The sequence below is a fragment of the Bemisia tabaci genome, unplaced genomic scaffold (genome assembly GCF_918797505.1).
Source record: "Bemisia tabaci unplaced genomic scaffold, PGI_BMITA_v3".
In the NCBI taxonomy this organism is placed as follows: Eukaryota; Metazoa; Arthropoda; class Insecta; order Hemiptera; family Aleyrodidae; genus Bemisia; species Bemisia tabaci.
The window spans coordinates 223,334-234,416 of record NW_027311739.1 but is presented as its reverse complement, the minus strand read 5'-3'; the positions used below and the strand labels follow the sequence as shown (position 1 = coordinate 234,416).

The 11,083-nt window shown below is 43.5% G+C and overlaps 2 protein-coding genes across 2 annotated transcripts in view; both read right to left on the bottom strand.

The window, feature by feature from the left end:
* Window positions 1-2,869: 2,869 nt before the first annotated feature.
* On the bottom strand, window positions 2,870-9,627 carry LOC140225774 (uncharacterized). The gene is made up of 3 exons (XM_072305684.1): window positions 9,547-9,627; window positions 5,061-5,491; window positions 2,870-3,178 (listed from the first exon to the last, which is right to left on the bottom strand). The coding sequence occupies exons 2-3, from the start codon at window positions 5,374-5,376 to the stop codon at window positions 3,012-3,014; spliced, it is 483 nt and encodes a 160-aa protein (XP_072161785.1). The 5' UTR covers window positions 5,377-5,491; window positions 9,547-9,627; the 3' UTR covers window positions 2,870-3,011.
* Window positions 9,628-9,639: 12 nt separating this feature from the next.
* Window positions 9,640-11,083, bottom strand: part of LOC140225779 (cadherin-86C-like) — a gene marked incomplete at its 3' end in the record, with an annotated part of 43,406 nt that continues 41,962 nt past the window's right edge. Inside the window, exon 20 of the mRNA XM_072305690.1 lies at window positions 9,640-10,010. Within this exon, the coding sequence (XP_072161791.1) occupies window positions 9,640-10,010 (371 nt within the window). The remainder of the gene's footprint in view (window positions 10,011-11,083) is intronic.

The following is an 11,083-nucleotide window of genomic DNA, read 5'->3' as shown; positions in this document are numbered from 1 at the left end:
ACAAGTTCAAGAACACATAGATACCGATAAATATTTTGCTCTGGCAAAGTCTGAGCCATGACTTCACGATGATCACTGATCAGTTATACTGTAAACTTTTTATATCTATAAAAATACGTCGAAAACTTGGCAGAGGGACGGGAATACAATTACGACTGTCTAAAATCTGTACATACGAGTTAGCCAATTGGAAGACATGAAAAGCGACGCGACATACATCTAAATACAGGCAGACCTTGAAAGAAAAAGGTTAATTTACGAAGGTTTTATGCATAGAGTACATAGAGTCGTAATGTAAGTGGGAGAGCTGGCGCCACTTTTAAGCATTTTCCATGTCCCGAATTCCGAGACTCCTGTGTGACGCCGGGTCACTTTTTCGATACATAATCGATTGTTTGCGATACACGGGTACCCGGCCATCCGATGACAACAACAACAACAACAACAGAGGAGATAGGAATTACCACGTATTCCACACCGCCATTTTGGATCGAAAATGTATCGAAAAAGCGACCCGAACTCGGCGCACACCGGGCTCGGAATTCGTCGAGCAGAACATGGCGCCAGCTCTCCCATTTACATTACGACTCTATGTACTCTATGGTTTTATGTGAATAAGATAATCTTTAGAAGAAATCTTCTGGATTTTAAGGTGGAGAACTACTGCTGTCCGGCTGTATTTGCTGCGTCTCGACGTCTCCGTAGGCGATAGTGAACACACTCTTCTTCTCCAGCAACTCCTGGTGTTTGTGGACGATGTTCTGCGGGCCCTTCGAGTGGTTCGCCATGACGATCCCTGAATCTATCTCGTCCTCGGATCCCTTTACAAGGACACCGTTGCCCATGATTTTCGCGGATTGCCATTTTTCGCGGGCGTACTCTTGAGCAACTGCGATCTCGACCTCACGGGTGTGGCGCCAACTTTTGCCTTCTGCTCGTCTTTTCGTTTCCCGGTCGCTTGCCAATCGGCGCCCTCTTTTTGAGCCTTTTCCTTCAGCCTCAACTTTCCGTCCACTCCGGTTGTCTCCAGGCAATTCCTGTTCCTGGAGAGAAACCTGGCTTTCAAGGACTTCGGGATGTAGTCCTGGGTACGCAGCTGCTTCTCCAATACTTCGGGGTGGATCTCGGCACAGGATTGAGCCTTCTTCAGGCCGGATTCCTCGAGCTCTTTCGCCCTGGCTTTGGCGACCCTACTTCTCAGGTCACGCTCGCTGCCGCGAAGAAGGGTGTCTTCGCGAAATCTGGAAAGACGTATAACGATTAAAGACAGTTTGACCGGAACAAAATTCCTCTAAAAATAATCCACGGCTGAAAATTGTTTAATACAGGTTAAATTAGGCACCTATTTCAATACTACGGGATACGCTCCGGATTCAGGAACCATGGCTTTATCAAATGGCTGTGCAACGAGGACGGGGGTTCACAGCCGATAAATGGACTACATTTTGCAATCTGGAACTATAAATTATAGCCCGGTTTAAAAACGACGTATGTGCTATTAGTTTCCCTATGCACATAAGTGTTTTTTCCAGAAGAGCCAGAATTTATAGTTCCAAATTGCAAAATGTAGTCCAAATATGGTTCTTAGACCCTAGCCCCCCCCCCCCCTCATTGTACAATTGTATACCAGGAGGTTCCCAAAAAAATGAATGGGGGTGCAAATCATGTCTGATATTGAACGCTAGCATTAATGGGAAATAAAAACCACTTTGTGATGGTCTTACCATGATCTATGGTAAGAAACTGATGGGCAACTGGTAGTCGAAAGACACTCGAGAGCCTCCTCATTGAAGTAAATAAGAAAAGTAAAATAGGATTTCCTTCATTTTTTAGAAGAAAAAAAGAAGAAACTCAGATTCTGCCTCTGGACAGGGGTACAACTGAAGCAGAGAAGTGAACATAGAAAAACACTCTCTTTATCATTTATTTTACAATTTATTTCGATGTATATGAACTAACCTCTTTGATTTTTGGGGGTTTGCCTGGTTTAAAAAATATTTCCTAGACATTTCGAGGCAAGAAAACGGTTGATTTTCACCTTCATTATCTCCTACTGCCAACTGACTCGGGCAACTTCATGTTTGTCAAGCCTCTAATAAACAGTCGAGACTGTCTTTTCTTTCATAATTTTTCGTTCCCAAAAGACAGCTCTATGCCCTAAAAAAATAAATATATAAATAAAAACCCCATGGTAATTTCATTTCGAAAGATGGAATTTATGTGGAAGTTTTGAGATCCCACAATGGAGATGCGTGTTTTCCTATTTTCATATATCGATTTAAAAATTGCCAAACCCAAATAGGAACAATGCTCGATGAGAAGCTGCCAACGTTGTTGTGAGGCGCGATTTGACTCAGTGGAGAATTGCGTTTCTGTGACCGGCAATTCTAAATTCCCGTAACCAATGTGAAATAAAAATGGAACATCTTAGTTGGAGTTGAATTCAGTAATTTTCGATGCAAGGTTCGTATTCCACGTGAAATTTGATTATGAAACATGTATCAGAATGCTTAAACTCGGACCTTGCCTACACTGGGAAAAAACACATTGGATCTAGAGTCCAGACCTTAAAAACATCGACAAGGAAAAACACTCTGATTCAATCAGATTTAAGCTTAATAAGAACCAAGCCTCTTAATTGAGCGGATTTCCTTTGATTTAAGCTTAAATCTGATTGAATCAAGAGTCCATTTCTTGTCAGTGTTTTCAAGAGTCTGGACTCTAGATTCGATGTGCTTTTTTTCCAGAGTAAGGTGGTCCATTTTTCATAAAACCTTGAAAAATAATTGAATGAAAAAACCTTTGGCTGTTGATCAAGTCGGTGAGGCTTCTGGAGGAGCTGGAGTGGAGAGCTTTGTGCTTTCTGGCGTGTTTGTTGGCGCAGCTCTCCGGGGAGCTCTCGCTCTCCTCGATGATGGGCGACTTGATGGGGCGGTTGTGGTTGTGGTTGGCCTGGCCCTTGCCGTTCCCGCCGGAGTTGATGAGGATGCTGATGAGCCGGGCTTTGCGTCTCACGCCCCCGCCGCCGACCCCGCCGATCCCCGGTGACCCTCGTCGCTGTCGCTGCTGTCCCCGCAGTCGCTCTTCGCCTTCCGCCTCGGCGGCCGAACCCACGATGCGTCCGTCTGCGTCGCCTGGTTGCAGTCCGTCTGGGTCCCCATCGACAGCAGTGTGTTTCCTTCAAGAAATCAATCATCTCGATTCAACTCTTTGTAATAATAGAGTAACACGTGAAGCAGGACTTGCGAAGCCAATTAGAAAGTAACAAAGCATGACGAAGAAAATTTAGGCCATTGAACGGTGTTCAACGAAGGGAAATAGATTTCGGCCCGAAAAATTTAGTGACATTTTCGAACAATTCAACCAAAATTCTCGTATATGCCTTTTTAAACGTCCATAATTTATACGCCTGGAGACGAGATATGCCTCTCACAGGAAATTTTGCGGGATTCCAACCCCGAAATTTTCAGCAGCTGAAGTCGAGATTGGCGGTCCCGGCTATCGAAATTCGGCAGAACTGCCGAAAGCTCGGCATAAGTGCTACCGAGCATTCGGCATGGTGCTACCGAGCATTCGCATAGTGTCTACCGAGCATTCGGTCAGTTCTGCAAATATTCAGCCGCCAGGACCGCAAACGCTCAAGCTGCCAAAAATTTCGGGGTGAGGTAACTGCCCACAATTTTTTTACGTGGCAGGGCCAGCCAAAAGGCAAACTCAAAAGGCAGCCAATCCTTTAACACAAAAAACACCAGAAAAATGCCGATGCCAATCCTCATAATTCCAATATCACAAAGGATACCAATTAGAGACACCAATCCGGTATGGACGAGACAAGGTTATACAATAAGTAAGTTCGGTCTCTAATAATCTCTTCGCCCAAATTCCTAACGTGGCACATACTTGTATCCTCTTTTAGTCCTCTCCAAATAATGGCTTGCTTATTTTCTTATCTAATCGTTAAAGTCACTAAAATGCACGTCAATTCCATGCCGGTTTCAAACGACAGTATGTCTCCTGTGGGGAAGCAGCGAAAAGTGCAAATAATAGTTCACACTTTTAGTCTTGGTGCGCCAAGATTAAAATGAATGAAGTATTCATCATGATAAGTGTATATTATTTATCAACTATTCCTTTGTTCTGAAGGCTAAATTAGTGACATTGCCATTCCCTTTTATAGCGTTATCACCCATGCATTGTTTCGTTAAGATTTATACATTTTGCTGTTGTCGGGAACAGAGATGTTTTCACGCCCAATTCAGAGACTTTAACGATAGGATATAAAAAATAAACACATGATTACTATGGAAAAATGAATTGTCAAGAAACTGTTCTTGTTCGATCGATTTTGGTGAAACTGGGTAACAGGGGTATTTTTTGACGAGAAACTCGATTTCTTCGTTAAATTTTCTAAATTCCAATATTAAAGATGGTGGGCGTGGCTTAAAGTACTATAGTGGCTTTTCCAATAGAATCAATCCTTGTAATCGAGACAAATATATATATTTTCTGTTCATTTTTTGGAGGTTCATTTTTTTTCCTCTTTTGGAGGTCAAAAATGAAAAGAACGCTAAAAATTACCATCAGTTACCAATTTTTATTAATATTGGTTTATAAAAATTGTCACAGTGTTAAAAAGGCGATTTTCTTCCTCGAACTCTGGGAGTCGTGGCCCGCGGGAAAGCATTTTTAGAAAGAAAAAAGTTATACCACAAAACGTCTTTTGCTACCCAAGAATCGATCCTTCAATATTCGCACTTAACCCTGAGACATCCTATATCGACGGTGCAAGTCGGCAATCACATAACTCGGTTTGCGACGTCGCAGACTTCCTATCATACTTTATTGTTTAACGGAAAACTACTCAACGGCAATTCTTTAAAACTGCCGTGATTTTCTTCTCTAAGCGAAGAAAATTCTGCAAAACTTCAAGAAATTATGTCAACTTGTTCTCCTTTAAAAAAAATACACAGAGGCGGAGATTTTCGACGCCGCAAACGAATTATGTGATTGCCGACTAACACCGTCGATATAGTTTCCAGATCGTTGGGAACGGGGTTTACCTGGAAGACTCTGAGTATCGATGGCCTGGCGATTGCGGTGGCTCCTCTGCTGCTCCTCGATGAAGTACCGCGTGAGAAGGAGATTATTGGAGAGGAGGTTCTCGTTGATGCTGGAGACCTGCTCCTCGTTGCCCTCGCCGTCGATGAACCTCTGCATGATCATCTTCTTGCCGAGCTCCTCGCCGGTGGTGAGGCTATCGGCCTCCTTGCTCAGGTGGCTCGGGGCGGCCTCCAGGCTCTGGGCGCGCTGCTGCTGCTCGCCGTGCTCCCGCGTTCGGAGCCGCAGGATCTCCGCGTTGCCCTCCTTGATGAACATCTCCTCGTGGCTCGCCTTCTCCAGCCGGGAGAGCGGCTCCGAGGTGCTCTCCTCGTAGCCGCCCCGCTCCTGATGCTCCCCGCCGCCGCCTTGTCTCACGCTCCCATTCCTCACGCTGACAACATAGACAGGTTTAACATGATTCAGATATGTGTCATGCTCCGCAGCCCGTGACAAGATATACAATAATAACAATGGAGATGTTGCATGTGTGAGGGATTTGCGATTTGACTGTTGATTCTTATGTAAAAGTTCGCGAGAAACACGATGGTGCCACTGGTTTTCTCTGGAATCAACTCCCAAGCTCAAAAAAGCTCTCAAGTTGAGGCCAAAATGGAGGGGATATCCCACCTTACCCTGAAAGTCCACCTCTACATCAAGACAAACTCTCCATGCAAAGATAGGGAGCAAATACATTGACAGGGTTGCCATGATTTTAGTTTTAGAGTCCCTAAATAAGGTGCAGCCCTGTCAATGTATTTGCTCCTTATCTTTGCATGGAGAGTTTGTCTTGATGTAGAGGTGGACTCTCAGGATAGCGTGGGATATCCCCTCCATTTTGGCCTCAACTTGAGAGCTTTTTTTGAGCTTGGGAGATGATTTCAGAGAAAACCAGTGGCACCATCGTGTTTCTCGCGAACTTTTACATAAGAATCAACAGCCTAATCGCAAATTCCTCACACATGCAACATCTCCATTTAAACAGCAGGTAACAAGGCTAATTTTCACATCATTGGCGGATCCAGCAAATTGGCAACATTGTATTTTCTCCACTTAAACCTATGGAAATGTATCGATTCTTGGAGGAGCCAGGTGCTCTGACAAGAATCGATTATTTAGCATGGGTTTAAATGGAGGGAATCCGGAGTTGCCAAATTGCTGGATCCGCCTCTTCATGAATACCACTAAAACGTTTCGGCTGAAAACTACCTCAGTTGGATTAAAACAGTAAACATTTTTAAAAATCTAAAAACTTAGTACTTTGCTGTACTTTTCAAAACGAGAAAAATGTTGTTATCAAACACGATGTACTGTACAGGTAACAACATTTTTCGCGCTTTGAAAGGTACAGCCAAGTACTAGGTTTTTAGATTTTTAAAAATTTTACTGTTTTTATCCAACTGCGGAAGGCTGAGTTTTCAGCCGCGAAATATTTTGGTGGTATTAATCTGAAAATTAGCATTTTTACCCGCTGCTTATTATTGTATTGTATAACATGATTAGCGCCGTATTGTAAAATAAAGACCCACCAGAGGGGCAACTGTCAGCCATAATCGTTCTGAAATCTGAATTCAGTCCGCTGGTTCAGGCATTCCCCAGTAAAGAGGGAACATAATCACCTCGTCATGGAGACATCACAACGTTTCATGGAACAAATCATTATAACGTCACTCTAACTTCACTCTGACATCATTTTGACCATTCAGACATCTCTATGATGTCTCTAATGGCAGAGTGTTCAGCGGACATCACAGTGACATCACACTGCTTTATATATGTAGTGGATGTCATCATGACATCAGAGTGTTGTCTCAATGTTCAACTTTTACTGAGGTTGGTGAATGTATAGGGGAGTGGAGCCAGTTAAAAGATGATACATAGAAAGACACGAAAGGAATAGAAGGAAGTAAGAGAAACAGAGGAGGTGCAGGAGAGCAAAAGTAAATTCTTTAAAGGATCAAGTGCAAAACAACGGTTTCTCTAAAAATGTACAACTAATTAATGTAACCCTAAAAACGAAATTTCTTGTTTATTGTGTACAACGTTACACGTTGCTCAATTCATCTTTTTATCGAGTTTTAATCGATGTGACATATCGCATGCCAGTTCGACCACGTCACTTGAGCTTAACGAATCACCTTAAAAACGGCTAAACATTGCTTTCTAGACGTCTCGATAGGAAAAATAAATTGGGGGATGTCCCCCGTCCTTCCCTTATGGGCTTGGGCATGTTCCTAGCCCTGCCTCAGCTCGGGCGACGTACAGACATTTTTTGCGCCTCCCGAACAGCTATTGATTTGGTGTCCGTCTGTGACCCTCCGGTTACTCCACACAAAAAATTACTAGTTCTGAACATGTAAGAGACTAGTTCAGAGTCAAGTAGAGGCTCTCCATTAGTATCTTGGAAATTGTAGAAGCTATTACTTTTAGGACTCCAACATTCAGCTGTGGAACTGCCTACTAGATGGGTGTTTAACATCATGTCGTTGAACATTTCGTTTTGCAAACACATCGAAGTTTGGTGAATTTGTTTGGCTTACTATTTCACCTGAAGTTCACCATCCATCTGGTAGGTAGGTTAACAGCCGAACAAAGTAAGATGACATGTTGCCAGCTTATATTTGTCCGTAAGGAAGTGTTGAATCCCCGAAAGTAAAAGTAACCAGTCGCTTAGAGGTCAAGGGAGTCTCTACTTGTCTCTGGATTTGCTCATAGAGCACAATAGAGCTGCAATGTACTGCAGCGCTGATGAAGTCAATCCTAGAACGATGCATTTCTAGCCTCCTGTTCGTCGGAAAGTGCGAATCATCATACGGCATTTTTTAACACGGCGCACCGTGGATCGAGTCAATTAGAGGAGTCGAACATGAAATTTTTGACGAAAACCGCAAATTTTAATGTTTATTTCGTCACATTTTAAACTTCAAGGGGTACTTTCAGAGGGAAATCTTACGAGGAAATCAGATCCTCGATGTTTTGTAGAAACGGAGTTATTAGCGTTTAAAGTTTCCAAATTTTGTCCGCCCTCTCCTATTGACTCGATCCACTGTGCGGCGGCTTATAGGAGATCCGCGGGTCGCGAGTGGTTTTTCGGATTTATTAATTTAAATCGATAATTTTTCACGAATTTTGGCAAACTATGTTGATCAAAGTTTGATCAACCAAAGTTATAATAAATTAAGGAATGTGCGAAACTCCCGGTTTTTATGAAATCAATTTGATACCTATATTCTGTTTGAGCTAGAGTACCTGTATAGCGAGAGTATGGACGGATGTGAAGCTCCGAAAATCCATCAGCGATGCTTCTGCGAATAAAGTTAGGGCCCAGAAATGCAGCCAACCCATGAATTTCAATTATCCAGAACGATTTACTAATACTATTGTTACGAACCGTCGTTTATAAAGCACGTATCTGACTCAGTTTTTGCATAAATTTACTCATTTTTGCGGAAGAACGCTCATTTCTGTACATGCTTGGCCATCTTGGCAGAGGCGGATCCAGTAATTTGGCAACACCGGATTCCCTCCATTTAAACGTATGCTAAATAATCGATTCTTGTCAGAGCATCGGGCCCCTCGAAAAATCTATACATTTCCATAGGTTTAAATGGAGAAAAGACAATGTTGCCAATTTCCTGGATCCGCCAATTCATCTTGGTTAGAATTGGAATTTGCAGACTCTGCAGATTGACAGTGAAATTTTGTGTGGTAGAAGTTGGTTAGAGGGATGCCTGCACTTTTGGGCCCTAAAGACCTCCATGAAGCGATCTGTCCATACTCTCGCCATACAGGTACTCTAGTTTGAGCCGAGAACCCGCGCATCGCCAGTTGCCGCACACTAGTCTCAAGAGTGCTGGACAAAACCGCCTCAAAAAGTGACTTCACCAGTGCTCCAAACACACTGAAAAAAAATCTCGGTGTATTTACTAAGAATAGGGTAAAATTACCAAGAATTCAGGGTTCTATTTGATGCCAGTTTTTTCTAGGTAAAATTACCATTTATGGAATTGGTAATTTTACCGGAAATCTCGGTAAAATTATTGAACTTTCTCGGTAATTTTACGGACCTTGGTAAAAACGCCAATATTTTTTATCGACTATGGTAGAATTACCGAGATAAAATGGCAAAGTTACCGGGAATTGATTACCAATAAAAGTGGTATTCCTATCTGAAAAAAAACAGTAAAAATACCGGTTTTTAAGTAAGTTTACCAGTCTGCCTTGGTAAAATTACCAGTAATTGGTAGAAAAAGTGAGATGGTAAAGGTACCAACGGACCTTGGTGAAAACGCCGAGAATTTTTTTTCAGTGAAGAGTGCTGGACAACACCGCCTCAAAAAGTGACTTCACCAGTGCTCCAGACGTTGCGACTCTATCGTACTCTATGGAGTTGTTACAGCAAAGACATACATATATTCAGTAAATAAATGTATACGTACGTATACGTACTTGGCGTTGTGCGGCCGCGCGTCGGCCCTTTCGATCTCGAGGGAGTCCCTGTCGAACTGGGCGACGTCGGAGCCGCGCTCGACCTCGGCGTCGGAGGAGTCGCTCCCCGTGGCGCCGGAAGGAGTCCTGCTCCAGCTCGAGCCGGGAGTGGTGGTTGTGGTGGTTGTGGTGGTTCGGGAGCCGCGCCGGGTCCAGCACGTGGAACTCGGGCTCGTCCAGGTCCTCCAGGTAGATCTGCTCGCCGCGCTGGTGGGGCTCCCGCGCGTAGATCACGTTCCCACCCCCGTGCCCGTGGTCGACCAACATCGGCATCCGCCTCGTCCGGCCCGCTGAGCCGGGTCTCGTCCCGGCCGCTTGCCCGGTCGTCGTCACCAGGATGTACGCCGGGTCCGGCTCTTTCCGCCGCCCCCGCCCTCGGCTGTAGTACCAGACGGGCGGCTCTTTCCCCTCCTCGCTCTCCGCTGCTGAAATCGTACCCGGTGGAAATCAGGTTTCCAGCCTCGGAATGGAGAATTTACACGCAAGTTTTTTATTGGGGCTTGGAGGACAAGGCGCAGTTTTTGAAAAATTGAGGTATTCATGATTTCAAGTAAAACTAATCTTAATGCATATTCTGAGAAAAGTTTGCTACCAAATTCCAATTTTTAAGCATCGAAAAGTCAGTTGGAGCTTTCTCTCCGCCATATGGATCCATGTTGGTTCGAAACTTCAAACTCGTATTTCTCGAAATTGCAAAAACTGCACTTAAGCGCCTTGTCCTCCAAGCCCCTCATTTGAGATTGGTCCAGGAGCTGATTTCGCAGTATTTTTAATAATTTTTATCTGTTACGGGAAAAAGTACAAAACTGTATTTAATAAAGTGAAAAAAATGTACCGCCCAGTGACGTCATCTAGCGCTGTATTCAAACCGATGTATTTTTGCAGATTAGGTCATTTTGTCATACCTGCTCCACGGATTGTTCGATTTATGAACCTTGAAAGCTTCGTGTTTAGTTTACTCAGTAGTTCAACTTGAACACGAAATTCATAAACTTTTAGACACCTCCATTGAGAATCGATCATCCCCTCGATATTTTGGACACGCACAAAAACCATTCATTTTCAGCCCAATTCATAGTCTCCCCTCCCGGTTTCCCGGAAGTCTTGAATCTACAGGATGTCCCAAAGGTACGGATCTCATAGCAGGAGCATATTATACGTATACGGGTCAAATTAAGGTTTGCTGCCTCTGAAAAGTTTTTTTTTTTCCTAATAGCGTCCACACTTGGAACCACGGCCCCTCAAAATTTTGGGAAAATCATATTTTTCTTAATTTTAGCGATGATTATGGACCGAAATTCATAATTATTAATCCACTAATCAAATAAAATTAATACTAAACATTTAAAGCAAATCTTATGATTTGATCCTCCTAAACACCCTAGTAAAAATTGGCAGTAGAATGTGTGTTCCATTGCAACGCCTCTGACGCGAAATAGTTGCTTAAAGCGTTGCGGCGCGGCAGGCAACCAGCGGGACACGCGTATAGGCGCCTACA